At 46.3% G+C, this 19456-nt stretch overlaps 1 protein-coding gene across 1 annotated transcript in view; it reads left to right on the top strand.

Moving 5' to 3' along the window:
• LOC309557763 (uncharacterized protein) overlaps nt 1-19456 on the top strand; it is a 228439-nt gene that overhangs the window by 82020 nt on the left and 126963 nt on the right. Inside the window, exons 25-30 of the mRNA XM_082260528.1 lie at nt 629-712; nt 2121-2234; nt 13292-13384; nt 14394-14504; nt 16097-16189; nt 16300-16495. Coding sequence (XP_082116654.1) covers nt 629-712; nt 2121-2234; nt 13292-13384; nt 14394-14504; nt 16097-16189; nt 16300-16495 — 691 coding nt within the window. The remainder of the gene's footprint in view (nt 1-628; nt 713-2120; nt 2235-13291; nt 13385-14393; nt 14505-16096; nt 16190-16299; nt 16496-19456) is intronic.

The following is a 19456-nucleotide window of genomic DNA, read 5'->3' as shown; positions in this document are numbered from 1 at the left end:
TGCACAGAGCTCAGGATGAATGGGGCATGCAGCATTGTAGCTGTACAGAGCTCATGATGAATGGTGCATACAGCATTGTAGCTGTACAGAGCTCAGGATGAATGGGGCATGCAGCATTGTAGCTGTACAGAGCTCAGGATGAATTGAGCATGCAGCATTGTAGCTGTACAGAGCTCATGATGAATGGTGCATACAGCATTGTAGCTGCACAGAGCTCATGATGAATGGTGCATACAGCATTGTAGCTGTACAGAGCTCAGGATGGATGGGGCATGCAGCATTGTAGCTGTACAGAGCTTAGGATGAATGGAGCATGTAGCATTGTAGCTGCACAGAGCTCAGGATGAATGGGACATGCAGCATTGTAGCTGTACAGAGCTCAGGATGAATGGAGCATGTAGCATTGTAGCTGTACATAGCTCAGGATGAATGGGACATGCAGCATTGTAGCTGTACAGAGCTCAGGATGAATGGGACATGCAATATTGTAGCTGCATAGAGCCTTCTCTATAAACTGATGTCCCTTCCCGAAGATCTGAGAACACCGGATACGATAGGGTGATAAGATGTAATCACAGATCTTTAACTTTTACCATCTCACCGTGTCCTCTCACATCTTCTACCCCAGCCAGAGGTCACCAAATGTACCATGGAGGAAGCAATAGAAGGAGCCAAGAATGCCGGGGAACTCATAAACAAGAGTCCAATCTTTGTAAGTGTCCATGATCTGATCAACCAATCTGCATGACTGAGGAGTAACCAAAACCTCCAACATGGGGGGGAGGGGGTGTCTTCTGTCTACCGTCCACTTCATCAATGTCCACTACTTCTCAATATACATCCATCCATGGTAATGACCTACTGCAAGGTGCCCAGGATCCCGTTCTCTCACTGTATATAATGACATAGGGTACCCGGGGTCTCTCTATATAATGACATAGGGTACCCGGGGTCTCTCTATATAATGACATAGGGTGCCCAGGGTCTCTCTCTGTAAATAATGACATAGGGTGCCCAGGGTCTCTCTCTGTATATAATGACATAGGGTGCCCGGGGTCTCTCTATATAATGACATAGGGTACCCTGGGTCTCTGTATATAATGAGATAAGGTGACCGGGGTCTCTCTATATAATGACATAGGGTGCCTGGGGTCTCTGTATATAATGACATAGGGTTCCCGGGGTCTCTCTATATAATGACATAGGGTGCCCGGGGTCTCTCTCTGTATATAATGACATAGGGTGCCCAGGGTCTCTCTCTGTAAATAATGACATAGGGTGCCCAGGGTCTCTCTCTGTATATAATGACATAGGGTTCCCTGGGTCTCTGTATATAATGAGATAGGGTGACCGGGGTCTCTCTATATAATGACATAGGGTGCCTGGGGTCTCTGTATATAATGACATAGGGTTCCCGGGGGCCTCTCTATATAATGACATAGGGTGTCCTGGGTCTCTCTATTTAATGACATAGGGTTCCCGGGGTCTCTCTATATAATGAAATAGGGTGCCCGGAGTCTCTCTATATAATGACATAGGGGGTCTCTCTATATAATGACATAGGGGGGTCTCTCTATATAATGACATAGGGGGGTCTCTCTATATAATGACATAGGGGGGTCTCTCTATATAATGACATAGGGTGCCCTGGGTCTCTCTCTCTAGATAATGACATAGGGTGCCCTGGGTCTCTCTCTCTCTATATAATGACATGGGGTGCCCTGGGTCTCTCTCTCTCTATATAATGAAATGGGGTGCCCTGGGTCTCTCTCTCTCTATATAATGACATAGGGTGCCCTGGGTCTCTCTCTCTAGATAATGACATAGGGTGCCCTGGGTCTCTCTCTCTCTATATAATGACATGGGGTGCCCGGGATCCCTTTATATATATATAATGACATAGGGGGGTCTCTCTATATAATGGCATAGGGTGCCCGGGGTCTCTCTCTGTATATAATGACATAGGGTGCCCGGGGTCTCTCTCTGTATATAATGACATAGGGTGCCTGGGGTCTCTCTATATAATGACATAGGGGGGCCGGGGTCTCTCTCTATATATAATGACATGGGGGGTCTCTCTATATAATGACATAGGGGGGTTTCTCGGGGTCTCTCCTCAGAACTGCTCGGTTGGTTGGTGTGTCAGAGCGGAGTGTCAGATCCGGGATCTGGAGGCTCAGAGTTCACTGATCTTCACTATCAATGGAACTGTAACTAAAGAGTGGACAACACAGGTATGTACGCAGTATACACACAGGTATGTACACAGTACACACACAGGTATGTACACAGTATACACACAGGTATGTACACAGTATGCACACAGGTATGTACACAGTATACACACAGGTATGTACACAGTATGCACACAGGTATGTACACAGTATACACACAGGTATGTACGCAGTATACACACAGGTATGTACACAGTATACACACAGGTATGTACACAGTATACACACAGGTATGTACGCAGTATACACACAGGTATGTACACAGTATACACACAGGTATGTACACAGTATGCACACAGGTATGTACACAGTATACACACAGGTATGTACACAGTATACACACAGGTATGTACACAGTATACACACAGGTAGGTACACAGTATACACACAGGTATGTACACAGTATACACACAGGTAGGTACACAGTATACACACAGGTAGGTACACAGTATGCACACAGGTATGTACACAGTATACACACAGGTAGGTACACAGTATACACACAGGTAGGTACACAGTATACACACAGGTATGTACACAGTATACACACAGGTAGGTACACAGTATGCACACAGGTATGTACACAGTATACACACAGGTATGTACACAGTATACACACAGGTAGGTACACAGTATACACACAGGTATGTACACAGTATACACACAGGTAGGTACACAGTATACACACAGGTAGGTACACAGTATACACACAGGTATGTACACAGTATACACACAGGTATGTACACAGTATGCACACAGGTAGGTACACAGTATACACACAGGTAGGTACACAGTATGCACACAGGTATGTACACAGTATGCACACAGGTAGGTACACAGTATGCACACAGGTATGTACACAGTATACACACAGGTAGGTACACAGTATGCACACAGGTATGTACACAGTATACACATAGGTATGTACACAGTATACACACAGGTAGGTACACAGTATACACACAGGTAGGTACACAGTATACACACAGGTATGTACACAGTATACACACAGGTAGGTACACAGTATGCACACAGGTATGTACACAGTATACACATAGGTATGTACACAGTATACACACAGGTAGGTACACAGTATACACACAGGTATGTACACAGTATACACACAGGTAGGTACACAGTATACACACAGGTAGGTACACAGTATACACACAGGTATGTACACAGTATACACACAGGTAGGTACACAGTATGCACACAGGTATGTACACAGTATACACATAGGTATGTACACAGTATACACACAGGTATGTACACTCTACACACACAGGTATGTACACAGTATACACACAGGTACGTACACAGTATACACACAGGTATATACACAGTATACACACAGGTATGTACACAGTATACACACAGGTATGTACACTCTACACACACAGGTATGTACACAGTATACACACAGGTAGGTACACAGTATACACACAGGTAGGTACACAGTATGCACACAGGTATGTACACCGTATACACACAGGTATGTACACAGTATACACACAGGTATGTACACTCTACACACACAGGTATGTACACAGTATGCACACAGGTATGTACACAGTATACACACAGGTATGTACACAGTATACACACAGGTAGGTACACAGTATGCACACAGGTAGGTACACTCTACACACACAGGTAGGTACACTCTACACACACAGATAGGTACACTCTACACACACAGGTAGGTACACAGTATACACACAGGTAGGTACGCTCTACACACACAGGTAGGTACACAGTATACACACAGGTATGTACACAGTATGCACACAGGTAGGTACACTCTACACACACAGGTAGGTACACTCTACACACACAGGTAGGTACACTCTACACACACTCATCAGGTAATCTGTGCTGGGAATACAGGTGGGTAGAGATGGCCTTGCGGTTTGCCCGGCAGTCGGTTCGCGGTGAATTTTGCTTGTTCGCAGCTTGCCAATTTTGCGAACACATGGCGTTGTTCACGGCGGCCATATATAAACTGCGCTCGCTGCTAGAAAATATCAAATGGGATAGAACCCTGGGAACAAAGAACACGGAGGAAAAATGGGAGTGCTTCAAGAGCATACTTAACAAGGGGGTGGGCCAGTGCATTCCACAGGGAAATAAATTTAAAAGAGCAAAACTAAACCCTGGGTGGCTAAACTCCAACATAAAAATGTATATTAGCGCTAAAGAAAAGGCCTTCAAAAAATACAAGACTGAGGGGTCATTGGCAGCATTTAAGCATTACAAAGAGTGTAATAAGAAATGTAAAGATGAAATCAGGGCGGCTAAAATAGAACACGAGAGACATATAGCGGAGGAGAGTAAAAAGAACCCCAAGAAGTTCTTTAAGTATATAAACAGTAAGAAAGCGAGGCCAGAACACATTGGCCCCATAAAAGATGATAAAGGAAAAATGGCCACAGAGGACAGAGAAAAGGCAGAAGTGTTAAATAATTTCTTTTCTTCAGTCTTCACAAAGGAATCGGGGGGCTACACGAACCCCGCTTGTAAGGCCAAACTAAATAATACACCTCAGGAAGTGCCGCCATGGCTAACAGAGGATAGACTTAGAGCTAAACTAGAGAAACTTAACATAAATAAATCCCCGGGACCGGATGGCTTGCACCCAAGGGTTCTTAAAGAGCTCAGCCAGGTGATTGCCAGACCATTATTCTTGATCTTTAAGGATAGTTTACAGACGGGTATGGTGCCAGCTGATTGGAAAAAAGCCAACGTGGTACCAATATTTAAAAAGGGGCCGAGATATATCCCGGGTAACTATAGGCCGGTCAGCCTAACATCAGTAGTCTGCAAAATTTTGGAGGGGATGATAAGGGACCACATACAAGACTTTAGTAATGAAAACGGTATTATAAGTAGTAATCAGCATGGATTCATGAAAAATCGTTCGTGCCAAACCAATCTATTAACCTTCTACGATGAAGTGAGCTGCCACCTAGATAAAGGTAAGCCTGTGGATGTGCTGTATCTGGATAAAGGAAGGTCTGTGGATGTGGTGTATCTGGATAAAGGAAGGCCTGTGGATGTGGTGTATCTGGATAAAGGAAGGCCTGTGGATGTGGTATATCTGGATAAAGGAAGGTCTGTGGATGTGGTGTATCTGGATAAAGGAAGGTCTGTGGATGTAGTGTATCTGGATAAAGGAAGGCCTGTGGATGTGGTGTATCTGGATAAAGGAAGGCCTGTGGATGTGGTGTATCTGGATAAAGGAAGGGCTGTGGATGGGGTGTATCTGGATAAAGGAAGGCCTGTGGATGTGGTGTATCTGGATAAAGGAAGGGCTGTGGATGGGGTGTATCCGGATAAAGGAAGGTCTGTGGATGTGGTGTATCCGGATAAAGGAAGGTCTGTGGATGTGGTGTATCTGGATAAAGGAAGGTCTGTGGATGTGGTGTATCCGGATAAAGGAAGGTCTGTGGATGTGGTGTATCTGGATAAAGGAAGGCCTGTGGATGTGGTGTATCCGGATAAAGGAAGGTCTGTGGATGTGGTGTATCTGGATAAAGGAAGGTCTGTGGATGTGGTGTATCTGGATAAAGGAAGGTCTGTGGATGTGGTGTATCTGGATAAAGGAAGGTCTGTGGATGTGGTGTATCTGGATAAAGGAAGGTCTGTGGATATGGTGTATCCGGATAAAGGAAGGTCTGTGGATGTGGTGTATCCGGATAAAGGAAGGTCTGTGGATGTGGTGTATCTGGATAAAGGAAGGCCTGTGGATGTGGTGTATCTGGATAAAGGTAAGCCTGTGGATGTGGTGTATCTGGACTTTGCAAAGGCCTTTGACACCGTTCCCCACAAACGCTTACTGTACAAACTAAGTAAGGTAGGTATGGACCATAAGGTGAGTACCTGGATAGAGAACTGGCTCCAGGGGAGAGTACAGAGGGTGGTGATTAATGGGGAGTACTCGGATTGGGCGGGTGTGGAAAGTGGGGTCCCCCAGGGTTCTGTCCTGGGACCAATCCTGTTTAATTTATTCATAAATGATCTAGAGGAGGGGATATCTAGTACAATCTCAGTATTTGCGGATGATACTAAGCTAAGCATGCCAATATCTTCTATGCAGGATGTGGAAATCTTGCATGCAGACCTGAACAAAATAACGGGGTGGGCAACTACATGGCAGATGAGATTTAATGTAGAAAAATGTAAAGTAATGCACTTGGGGGCCAGAAACACGAAAGCAAGCTACTCACTAGGGGGGAAACCTCTGGGTGAGTCTAGGATGGAAAAGGACCTGGGGGTACTGGTAGACAACAGGCTTGGCAGTGGCATGCAATGCCAAGCAGCCGCAAGCAAAGCCAACAGAATACTGGGATGTATAAAAAAGGGGATTCACTCCAGAAATAAAGAGATTATTCTTCCACTCTACAAGACTCTGGTCCGGCCACATCTGGAGTATGCTGTGCAGTTCTGGGCACCGGTCCTCAGGAAGGATGTGCTGGAACTGTAGAGAGTCCAGAGAAGGGCAACAAAAATAATTAGGGGAATGGAGGACATCAGCTATGAGGAAAAACTACAAGCACTGAACTTATTCTCTCTGGAGAAAAGACGATTGAGGGGGGATATGATATCAATGTACAAATACTGTACTGGTGACCCTAGCATAAGGAACAAACTATTCAGAGAAAGGAGATACAATAAGACACGTGGCCACTCACTAAAACTAGAGGAAAGGCGGTTTAACCTTAAAGTGCGCAAGGGGTTCTTCACTGTAAGAGCGGTAAGGATGTGGAATTCTCTTCCACAAGCAGTCGTATCAGCAGGGAGCATTGATAGTTTCAAAAAACTATTGGATGGGCACCTTAGAGACCACAACATACAGGGGTATACAATGTACAACATACAGGGGTATACAATGTACAACATACAGGGGTATACAATGTACAACATACAAGGGGTATACAATGTACAACATACAAGGGGTATACAATGTACGGTTAAAAGCAAACATACACACACACATCATAGGTTGAACTGGATGGACTCATGTCTTTTTTCAACCTTACTAACTATGTAACTATGTAACTATGTAACTTTGACCCATGACACAGCCGTCAGGTGGAATGGGACAGCCAATTGAAACATTCCAGCACATGGACAGTCCCCCTACCCTATAAATAGACCTGACCTGGCGGCCATTTCACATTCCGCTTTTTGCCAGTGTAGGGAGAGGTCTGAGGTGCTCATCAGGGAGAGTTTGCCAGACACAAATAGCTCTGTGAAGATCTACAAAAGTCCTTTTCAAGGCTGGTATTTCGGTATAGGTCTACTATTCTTTGGTGTGCTCTATATAGGGGTGTAATACACTTATAATATACTTTGTAATATAGAAAGCATATTATAGTGGATTTGTACAGTGGTGATCGGAAGTTTGGGCACCCCAGGTAAAAATTTGTATTAATGTGCATAAAGAAGCCAAGGAAAGATGGAAAAATCTCCAAAAGGCATCAAATTACAGATTAGACATTCTTATAATATGTCAACAAAAGTTAGATTTTATTTCCATCATTGACACTTTGAAAATTACAGAAAACAAAAAAATGGCGTCTGCAAAAGTTTGGGCACCCTGCAGAGTTAATATCTTGTACCGCCCCCTTTGGCAAGTATCACAGCTTGTAAACGCTTTTTGTAGCCAGCCAAGAGTGTTTCAGTTCTTGTTTGAGGTATCTTTGCCCATTCTTCCTTACAAAAGTCTTCCAGTTCTTTGAGATTTCTGGGCTGTCTGTCACGCACTGCTCTTTTAAGGTCTATCCATAGATTTTCAATTATGTTGAGGTCAGGAGATTGTGAAGGCCATGGCAAAACCTTCAGTTTACGCCTCTTGATGTAACCCCCCCGTGGATTTCGAGGTGTGTTTAGGATCATTATCCATTTGTAGAAGCCATCCTCTCTTTAACTTCAGCTTTTTCACAGATGGCATCAAGTTACCATCCAAAATTTGCTGAAATGTTATTGAATCCATTTTTCCTTCTACTCGTGAGATGTTCCCTGTGCCACTGGCTGCAATACAACCCCAAAGCATGATTGATCCACCCCCATGCTTAACAGTTGGACAGAGGTTCTTTTCATTAAATTCTGTGCCCCTTCTTCTCCAAACGTACCTTTGCTCATTCCGGCCAAAAAGTTCAATTTTAACCTCATCGGTCCCCAGAACTTGTTTCCAAAATGCTTTAGACTTGTCTATATGTTCATTTGCAAAGTTCAAACGCTGATTTTTGTGGTGAGGACGTAGAAGAGGTTTTCTTCTGATGACTCTTCCATGAAGACCATATTTGTACAAGTATCTCTTTATAGTGGAATAGTGTACCACAACCCCAGTGTCTGCCAGATCTTTCTGGAGGGATCGTGCAGTCAAACGTGGGTTTTGAATTGTTTTTCTCACAATCCTGCAAGCTGTTCTGTCTGATATTTTTCTTGGTCTTCCAGATCTTGCTTTAACTTCCACTCTTCCTGATGACTGCCATTTCTTAATTACATTCCGAACAGAGGATATTGACATCTGAAAACGCTTTGCTATCTTCTTATAGCCTTCTCCAGCTTTGTGAGCGTCAACTATTTTCAGTTTCAGTTTTCTAGACAACTGCTTAGAAGATCCCATGGTGCTGATTGTTGGGGCAAGGTCAGATGAGTCTGGGCACTTAAAACCTTTGAGACTGACATCACCTGGTCTTCCCAGACGATGATTGAGAACAATCCATGACACTGGCAGGTCTCAGCCTTGCAAAGGGGGCAGTGCATGCTATAAATTCTGTAGGGTACCCAAAGTTTTGCAGATGCCATTTTTTTGTTTTCTGTAATTTTGAAAGTGTCAGTGATGGAAATAAAATCTAACTTTTGTTGACATATTATAAGAATGTCTAATCTGTAATTTGATGCCTTTTGGAGATTTTTTTTATCTTTCCTTGGCTTCTTTATGCGCATTAATACAAATTTTTACCTGGGGTGCCCAAACTTTAGATCACCACTGTATTGTGCACTGTGCAGCATTGTGACTGGTGTGGTGACTGAGTGTTGCTGCAGCAATACTACAAACAGTGACAAAAGCACTTTTAAAGTATCATAACTGGTGTGATAAACCAGTGGCCCCCCAATACCACACATTGAAGCGGGGTGTTTTTTAACAGTATAATTTTATAAGATTGTATTTTAACCTGCAAAAATGTGGCCTCTTTTGCTGTGTTAACTGTGCTACACACAGTGACAACAGTTACTGGCCAATTATTTGTAGAACTGGTGTGATAAACCTGTGGCCTCCCAATACCACAGATTGAAGCGGGGTGTTATATACCTTTTTCCAGATATACTGCGATTCTCTAGAGACTTTTGTCACAGGGTAATTTTAAAAATGACAGGCAGAGGAAGAGGCAGACACGTACGCAGGGGTGGTAGGGGTAGGGCAGGAGCAGTAGGCCGGAGCCAAAGTGTGAAGTTTCAGAAGGCGCGTTCTATTACATCAAAGGACGCACCAGACTTGGTTGAGTGGCTCACTCAGCCTTCCTCTTCTGCACCCTCCTCATCCTCTCTATGTGCACCCTCTATTGGCATCGGATCAGGAAGAGGAGGTAGCAACAGCCGCCACTCAGCAGTCTGACGACAGTGCCCAGATCAGCCCAAGGAGGTTGGTCCCCGCTGTTGCTGCCTACTCCGAGATCTCGAATGTTAGTGGTGGGGAAGGTGACGTTGATGATGACGTGTCTATGGACGTCACATGGGTGGCCAAAAGAGAGGATGAGGAGGGGAGTTCAGAGGGAGATACAGACCAGCAAATAGGGAGGAGAAGCAGGCAGAACTTGCATTGCACAGGAGGGGCAAAGCAGACTGCAAATATATAAGAAGCGAGCCATCAACCATGTACAGTCACATCTGGCGCTCCCAGGACACCGGCACATGGCTCACAGTGTGGGCTTTTTTTAATGTGTCTGCTGCTGACAATAGTGTTGCCATCTGCAGCCTTTGCAGTCAACGCATAAGTCGTGGTAAGCCCAACACTCACCTAAGGACAACCGCCTTAAGTGGGAGCAACACCGTCCTCCACTCCACCTTCCATGATGCCGTCGTCACGTTGTTCTGGAAAAAGGCAGGCTTCCATGGCCCAAATGTTGGAGCGTAAAAAAATGATGACGCCGGATAACCCTCTTGCCCAACGTTTGACTGCTGGCTTGACGGAACTGATAGCCCGCCAACTACTGCCACATCAACTGGTTGACTCGGGGAGGCCTTTCGGAAATTTGTGGCCATTGGGACACCACAATGGAAGGTCCCAGGCAGGAAATATTTCTCGCAGAAGGGCATTCCAGAGCTGTATGGCCATGTTCAGCGGCAAGTAAATGTATCTCTGGCACACAGTGTTGGTGCCAAGATACATCTGACCACAGACACGTGGTCTAGCAAACACGGGCAGGGAAGGTATATCACTTTTACTACCCACTGGGTGAACCTTCTGACAGCCGTCAAGCATGTAAACCGTGGCACCCGTGTAGATTTGGTTTTACCGCCACGGATTGCATGCAGGCCTGCCTCTTCTTCTCCTCCTTCTCCTCCATCCTCCCTCTCCTCCTCGGCTGACTCCTCCTTTTCCGCTGCTACCGTCTCTTCCGCTGCGCCGCCCAAGATCCCCAGAACCTATTCCACATGCCAGGTGAGGCGTTGCCATGCTGTGTTGCGTCTGTTGTGCCTGGAAGCCAAGAGCCACACTGGTCCTACACTCCTTTCAGCTTTGCGTTCACAGGCAGATCAGTGGCTGACACCGCACAATTTGACAGTTGGTAAAGTGGTGTGCGACAACGGTGCCAATCTGCTGAGCGCACTGAAACAGGGCAAAATTACACATGTGCCATGCATGGCACACGTCCTGAACTTGGCCGTGCAGTGATTCCTTGCCAAATACCCTGGGGTCCAGGACGTCTTGCGGCAGGCCTGGAAAATCTCGGCCATTTCAGAAGATCTTACACAGCCATGAAAAAAGTGCAAGTGATGTTGGGACCGGCGCTACCACTTTAAATATTATGTCTGTGCAATTCCATAAACTGTATAATTCATACGTTTATTCAAAAAGTGCATATAGTGCTTTGTAGTGCAAAGATAAAACCAAAGTGCTGCGTGCTAGTAAACCTTCAAATAAATTAGCATGGGCTGTGCTCAGTGTACCATATCATAAATCACATATGCATATACAAAGTGCTGAGTGCCGAGCCAACTGTCTAAGAGTGCGGTAAGCAGCGGTGCAATCAGTGGGGTATCCACTGGCGCCATACATTGTTACAGCACGCAATCACACACGTGGTTATTGGTATCAGTAGCACTCAGCACTTTGTATATGCATATGTGATTTATGATATGGTACACTGGTGCCGGGGCGGATGAGGAGGAGCAAGAAGAGCATGCTTTAAACCTTTCTGGGATCCCTGGTGTTATCCGTGGATGGGGGGAGGAGAACGAGGACGACATTATCCTGGATGATGAGCTGGAAGCAGGCCACTACACCACTTCCAGTTTAGTGCGAATGGGGGTCTTCATGCTCCAGTGTTTTAAGGGGGACCCCCGTATAAAAAGCATAAAGGGCAAGGACCAGTACTGGGTGGCAACGTACTTAGACCCCTGGTACAAACAAAAAATGGTGGAAATGTTACCACAATCACAGAGGGCATTCAGAATGCAGCACTTCCAGGCCTTGCTGTGGGAAATGCTGCATTCAGCTTTTCCGTGTGCTGGCAGAGGAATTTCCAGTCACAGAGGGACAGTTGCGGGTAGCAATCCAACAGCGCCTGCGAGAAGAGGGCGGTTTGAAGATGTCTTGGTCACTTCAGATATGAGATCCTTCTTTCAGCCGAACCATCAACAGCTGTACTCCGGATCCAGCATCCGGGAATGCCTAGACCGACAGGTGTCCGACTACGTCGCGTTAACGGCCGATGTGGAAGCTCTGAGGAGTGATGAACCCCTGGACTACTGGGTGGGCAGGCTTGATCTCTGGCCAGAGCTTGCACAATTTGCAATGGAACTGTTGGCTTGCCCCCGTCCAGTGTTCTGTCCGAAAGGACGTTCAGTGCAGCAGGGGGGATCGTGACCGATAAGCGCACTCGCCTAGCTCATGATAGTGTAGACTACCTCACATTTATAAAAATGAATGAGGCATGGATCTCTGAGGAATTCTACACATGTGACCAGTAGACCAGGTTTCATCGAAATTCCTCATGCCAGGCCACAAATATCCACCAGACCGCCATCCACCCACAGCAATTCATAGTCCTTGTCTTCAGTAAAAACAGCGGCATAAAAGACATTTCATGTCCATTGAATGCCTAATTTTTGGTCCTTTCATGGCCGACAATTATTTTTTCTGTCAATGCCTAATGAACCTTCAGCCACATAATACTACGTTCTTAGCTGTCAGGTAAACCCATGTGGGCTAATTTTTGGGGCCTGGAATGGCCGACACTTACTTCTGTATCCTGTGAATGCCTAATTTTTCAGACTGGAAATGAAAACCAATGGGTCTGTAAAGGTTCCGCCAAATTGTGGAACGGATGCGGACCCATTTTACAGACGTGTGAATGAACCCTATATGTATTTGACATGTATTTACCGGCTGCTGTCAGTTCTGGCTGATTTAGGGGAAAAAAATGTTTTTTGCTGTAAAAAAAAAATTTAGGGCAACTTTTCCAATTGCAATACTTCTGTTATGACATTGTCCATGTGCTGGGACTATTTGTGCACAGCTAGTACGTCTTTGGTGGCTGTAAATATGACCTAAAGGTTTTTAAAGTTCGCCTCCCATTAAAGTCAATGGGGCCCGCCGCAAACTCGCGGTTCGCGGACATTTGAGAAAGTTTGTGGCTGACGTTCGCGAACCGCCCCGACCGTTGTTCGTCCATCACTATAGGTAGGTACAATCCATTCACAAAGGCAAATACACTCTACACACAGGTAGGTACGCAGTATACACACAGGTAGGTACACAGTATACACACAGGTAGGTACACAGTATACACAGGTATGTACACCTTTTCTTTCTATTGCAGACGGAACAGAAGAAAATCTCCCTACAGAGCTGGGCAGAGATTGTATACGATAACCGGACCTATCATCAGAGCCAACACTTCACCCGAGCCCAGGTACCATCCATCCATCCATCCATCCAAAGAACCACCCATCCCATTCCACTCTATCCAACTACCCATCCATCAGTTCATCCATTCATCCATCCATCTTTCCAAAGAACCACCCATCCTATTCCACTCTCTCCAACTACCCATCCATCAGTCCATCCACTCATCCATCCATTCATCCATCCATCCATCTATCCAAAGAACCACCCATCCCATTGCACTCTATCCAACTACCCATTCATCAGTCCATCCACTCCATCCACTCCTCGATCCACTCATCCATCCATCTATCCAAAGAACCACCCATCTCATTCCACTCTATCCAGCTACCCATCCATCAGTCCATCCATCCATCCATCCATCCATCCATCCATCCATCCATCCATCCATCCATCCAAAGAACCCACTCCACTCTATCCAACTACCCATCCATCAGTCCATCCACTCTCCATCCATCCATCTATCCATCCATCTATCTATCCAAAGAACCATCCATCCCATTCCACTCTATCCAACTACCCATCCATCAGTCCATCCACTCTCCATCCATCCATCTATCCATCCATCTATCTATCCAAAGAACCACTCATCCCATTTCACTCTGTCCAACTACCCATCCATCAGTCCATCCACTCATTCATCCATCTATCCACCCATCCCATTCCACCCTATCCAACTACCCATCCATCAGTCCATCCATTCATTCTCCACCCATTCATCCGTCCACTCATCCATCCATCCCATTCCACCCTATCCAACTACCCATCCATCAGTCCATCCATTCATTCATCCATCCACCCATATATCCATCCATCTACCCATCCTATTCCATCCCATACAATTACACATCCATCAGTCCATCCATCCATTCTCCACCCATTCATCCACCCATCCCCATTCCATCCTTTCCAAATACTCATTCACTTATCCATCCATCCAATCATGACTGGTTCTCTTTATATGATCACTAATGTCTGCTCAGAACTGTGTTTATAATCTGTGTTATCTCCCGCAGGCTCAGACTGTGCTGGAAATTCCCCCCAAGTACAATTATGTCCCCATTATAATCGGGAGCAGTGTGGGGGGGCTGGTCCTGCTGGCCCTGCTAACGGCCGGATTGTACAAGGTAAGTCGTTTCACACGGGGAGCCCACATAGGACAATCAGAAGAAGGTCGGCTGGGCAGAGACTGTGTGTGGGGGGAGCATTCATTCTAATTCTTACCTTAATGCTAAGCCTAACCCTAACACTAATCCTGACTCAGATTCTTATGCTAAGACTAAACCAAACTCTAGCACTAATCCTTACACTGATCCTAACACTGATCCTAACACTAATCCTAACACTAACCCTAACACTAATCCTGACTCAGATTCCTATGCTAAGACTAAACCAAACTCTAGCACTAATCCTAACACTGATCCTAACACTAATCCTAACACTAATCCTACTACTAATCCAAACATTGACCCTAACACTAGCCTTAACCCAATTCTAATGCTAACACTGACCATAATACTAACCCTAACATTGATCCTAGTGCTAACCCTAACACTGATCCTAGTGATAACCCTAACATTGATCCTAGTCATAACCCTAACACTGATCAGAATGCTAACACTGATCCTAGTGCTAACCCTTACACCAACCCTAGTGCTAACCCTAACACTGACCCTAGTGCTAACCCTAACACTGACCAGAATGCTAACCCTAACACTGACCCTAGTGCTAACCCTAACACTGACCCTAGTGCTAACCCTAACACTGACCCTAGTGCTAACCCTAACACTGACCAGAATTCTAACCCTAACACTGACCATAGTACTAACCCTAACACTGACCATAATGTTAACCCTAACACTGAGCAAAAAGAGATGACCGCACTCCGATGTAAATCAAAAATTGGAGTAAATTTATTCCACATCAAACAATAGGCAACTGGAAATGAGTAAGCGACATCTCTAAGTCGTGAAACGCGTCTGCCTTTGTGTCCTGCATCCACAGTGTGTTGTTCCAGTTGCCTATTGTTTGATGTGGAATAAATTTACTCCAATTTTTGATTTACATCGGAGTGCGGTCATCTCTTTTTGCTCTATATGATTCTGGATTGACGGATCCGACCAGCACCTGATACCTGGCCCACCTGGAGCGGTCTTTCCCATTTGGATTTCATCTAACCCTAACACTGACCCCAATGCTAACCCTAACACTGACCCCAATGCTAACCCTAACACTGACCCTAGTGCTAATCCTAACACTGACCCTAGTGCTAATCCTAACACTGACCCTAGTGCTAATCCTAACACTGACCCTAGTGCTAATCCTAACACTGACCCTAGTGCTAATCCTAACATTGACCCGAGTGCTAACCCTAACACTGACCCTAGTGCTAACCCTAACATTGACCCGAGTGCTAACCCTAACACTGAACCTAGTGCTAACCCTAAAACTGACCCCAATGCTAACCCTAACACTGACCCGAGTGTTAACCCTAACACTGACCCCAATACTAACCCTAACACTGACCATAGTTCTAATCCTAAGATTGACGCTGTGGTCAGATAAATAAGAGATGAATTATGATTGGTTGCTGTGAGTATTCCGCCATTATGACATCATATATGGAAATGAGATGATTGTAGAACTCCGCCCTCAATGTTGTTTTATTTGGATAATGATGATTCGATCTTTACCGCCATATTGTTTTCTGTCCCTCCAGCTGGGCTTCTTCAAGCGTCAGTATAAGACGATGATGGAGGATCCAACAGGGGGGCAGGCGGTAAATGACGAGGTGCCTCAGGAGCCCCAAGACGTGGGAGAGACGAAATGAGGAGAGCGTGGGGGCGGACTACACTGTGGGCGGGGTTTCACTGCGATGCTTTGTAACTTGTTAATTAACCAACTGATCCTTCGCTCTGTCAGCTGATTGGTCAGTGCCTTTTGGAGGGGGCAATGTCCATTTCATCATGTCCCTTCCTCATTGCCTGCCCATCAATCACATCATCCAATAAAGAGAACCGTCACAGACATGTGATATGTGAAGACAAAATGTATCCAATAAAATTCTATATACAGGTCTCCAGTCCTGGAAATACAGAATGTGGCCACACCCCATACAGTGAGAAGACTTTACACCCATTGGGTGGTGGGAGGACCATAATGGAAGGTTCCGCCCCCCAGGTACAAATCAACAAATGGCGTATCTGGAAATGCTTGGCACAGAAATGTTATATTCATCCCCAAATGTGAATTGGCAGCGATAGTGATGATAATATTGCGCCATATAATCTTCAGGTTATTGTAGGTCCTCCTTGTCAGAGAAAAGAAGGGGGATCAAGGGACCGGGGAAATGGAGGTAGAGATCAGGGGATCGAGGCAGTGGTGAAATGGGATGCAGAGGTCAGGGGATCATGGGTGCAGGAAATGGTATGTAGAGTTTGGGGCAGTGGCGGAGCTAGACTTTTAAAACAGGGGTGGCAAAGGGGTGGCAAGGTATTATTTTCGGGGGTCAATATACATGCGTGTGTATGTATATATATATATACACATACACATATACACATACATATACACACACTTTTATAAATAAATGTGAACAAACATTCTAAATGTATTAAAACATTTTTAATTAAACAAACAATTATCAAAGTAAACATTATTCTTTTAAGGCCGCACACCGATCACAGGGCTCTGCTCTAAAGGGGATCTATGGGGACCCTGCTCTGAAGGGGGAATCTATGGCATAGATCCTCTTGAGAGCAGGATCCCCATATATCCCACTTTAGAGCAGGCTAGGGCAGGTCCCCCATAGATCCTCCTTTACAGCAGGCCATGGTGAGGTGAGGTCCCCTATATAGATCCCCCCCTTACAGCAGGCCAGGGTCCTCCCCCAGACAGTCCCTCTCAGTCTCCGCACCGACAGGATTGGGTTCGGGAGCTGAGCAGCCAGGGGCAGAAAGCAGCAGACACAGTGACGGCGGCCATGGCACACCCCGTGCGCACGCCTATCCCAACCCATCAATGTAGTGACCAGCGTACCAACCCATCAATGTAGTGACCAGCGTACCAACCCATCAACGTAGTGACCAGCGTACCAACCCATCAATGTAGTGACCAGCGTACCAACCCATCAACGTAGTGACCAGCTTACCAACCCATCAATGTAGTGACCAGCATCCCAACCCATCAATGTAGTGACCAGCATCCCAACCCATCAACGTAGTGACCTGCATCCCAAACCATCAACGTAGTGACCAGCATCCCAACCCATCAATGTAGTGACCAGCATCCCAACACATCAATGTAGTGACCAGCGTACCAACCCATCAATGTAGTGACCAGCGTACCAACCCATCAATGTAGTGACCAGTGTACCAACCCATCAATGTAGTGACCAGCGTACCAACCCATCAATGTAGTGACCAGCGTCCCAACCCATCAACGTAGTGACCAGCATCCCAACCCATCAATGTAGTGACCAGCATCCCAACCCATCAATGTAGTGACCAGCATCCCAACCCATCAATGTAGTGGCCAGCATCCCAACCCATCAACGTAGTGACCTGCATCCCAAACCATCAACGTAGTGACCAGCATCTCAACCCATCAATGTAGTGACCGGCATCCCAACACATCAACGTAGTGACCGGCATCCCAACCCATCAACGTAGTGACCAGCATCCCAACCCATCAACGTAGTGACCAGCATCCCAACCATCAATGTAGTGACCAGCGTACCAACCCATCAACGTAGTGACCAGCGTACCAACCCATCAATGTAGTAACCAGCATCCCAACCCATCAATGTAGTGACCAGCGTACCAACCCATCAATGTAGTGACCAGCGTACCAACCCATCAATGTAGTGACCAGCGTACCAACCCATCAATGTAGTGACCAGCGTACCAACCCATCAATGTAGTGACCAGCGTCCCAACCCATCAACGTAGTGACCAGCATCCCAACCCATCAATGTAGTGACCAGCATCCCAACCCATCAATGTAGTGACCAGCATCCCAACCCATCAACGTAGTGACCTGCATCCCAAACCATCAACGTAGTGACCAGCATCCCAACCCATCAATGTAGTGACCGGCATCCCAACACATCAACGTAGTGACCGGCATCCCAACCCATCAACGTAGTGACCGGCATCCCAACCCATCAACGTAGTGACCAGCATCCCAACCCATCAACGTAGTGACCAGCATCCCAACCATCAATGTAGTGACCAGCGTCCCAACCCATCAACGTAGTGACCAGCATCCCAACCCATCAATGTAGTGACCAGCATCCCAACCCATCAATGTAGTGACCAGCATCCCAACCCATCAACGTAGTGACCTGCATCCCAAACCATCAACGTAGTGACCAGCATCCCAACCCATCAACGTAGTGACCAGCATCCCAACCCATCAACGTAGTGACCAGCATCCCAACCATCAATGTAGTGACCAGCATCCCAACCCATCAATGTAGTGAGTAGCGGCACAGCGAACCAATCAGGTGTGCAGGCACGCGTGATTGGTTAGCTGTGCAGCGGCTCGCGGTGCCGCTGCCGCTCACCACGCTCAGTCTCACAGTCACAGAGGACTTGCTGCACAGGCGCCCTCTCGTTCAGCTAATGTTATGAGCATAAGCGAGTGCGAGCGGGGTGGCAACAGGGGTGGCAAGGATGTCGTCTGGGGTGGCAATTGCCACCCCAGCTAGCCCTCTGGCTTTGCCACTGGTTTGGGGAATCGAGGGAGTGGAGCAGTGGGATGTAGATGTCGGGGATTGAGGGAGTGGGGAAATGGGATGCAGAGGTCAGGGGATCGAGGGAGTGGGGAAGTAGAAGGTAAAGTTTGGGAGGTCGAGGGAGTGGGGAAATGGGATGCAGAGGTCAGGGGATCGAGGGAGTGGGGAAATGGAATGTAGAGGTCGGGAGATCGAGGAAGTGGGGCAGTGGGACAGAAAGGTTAGGGGATCGAGGGAGAGGGGAAATTAGACATAGAGATCGGAAGGTCGAGGGAGTGGTGAAATATGATGTAGAGACCAGGGGTTCAAGGGAGTTGGGAAATAGGACATAGCGGTTGGGAG

This window comes from Pelophylax lessonae (assembly GCF_965119305.1).
Source record: "Pelophylax lessonae genome assembly, chromosome: 6".
NCBI classification, from domain to species: Eukaryota; Metazoa; Chordata; class Amphibia; order Anura; family Ranidae; genus Pelophylax; species Pelophylax lessonae.
Note: the sequence above shows the minus strand (reverse complement) of the source record. Positions and strands in the feature narration are given on the sequence as shown.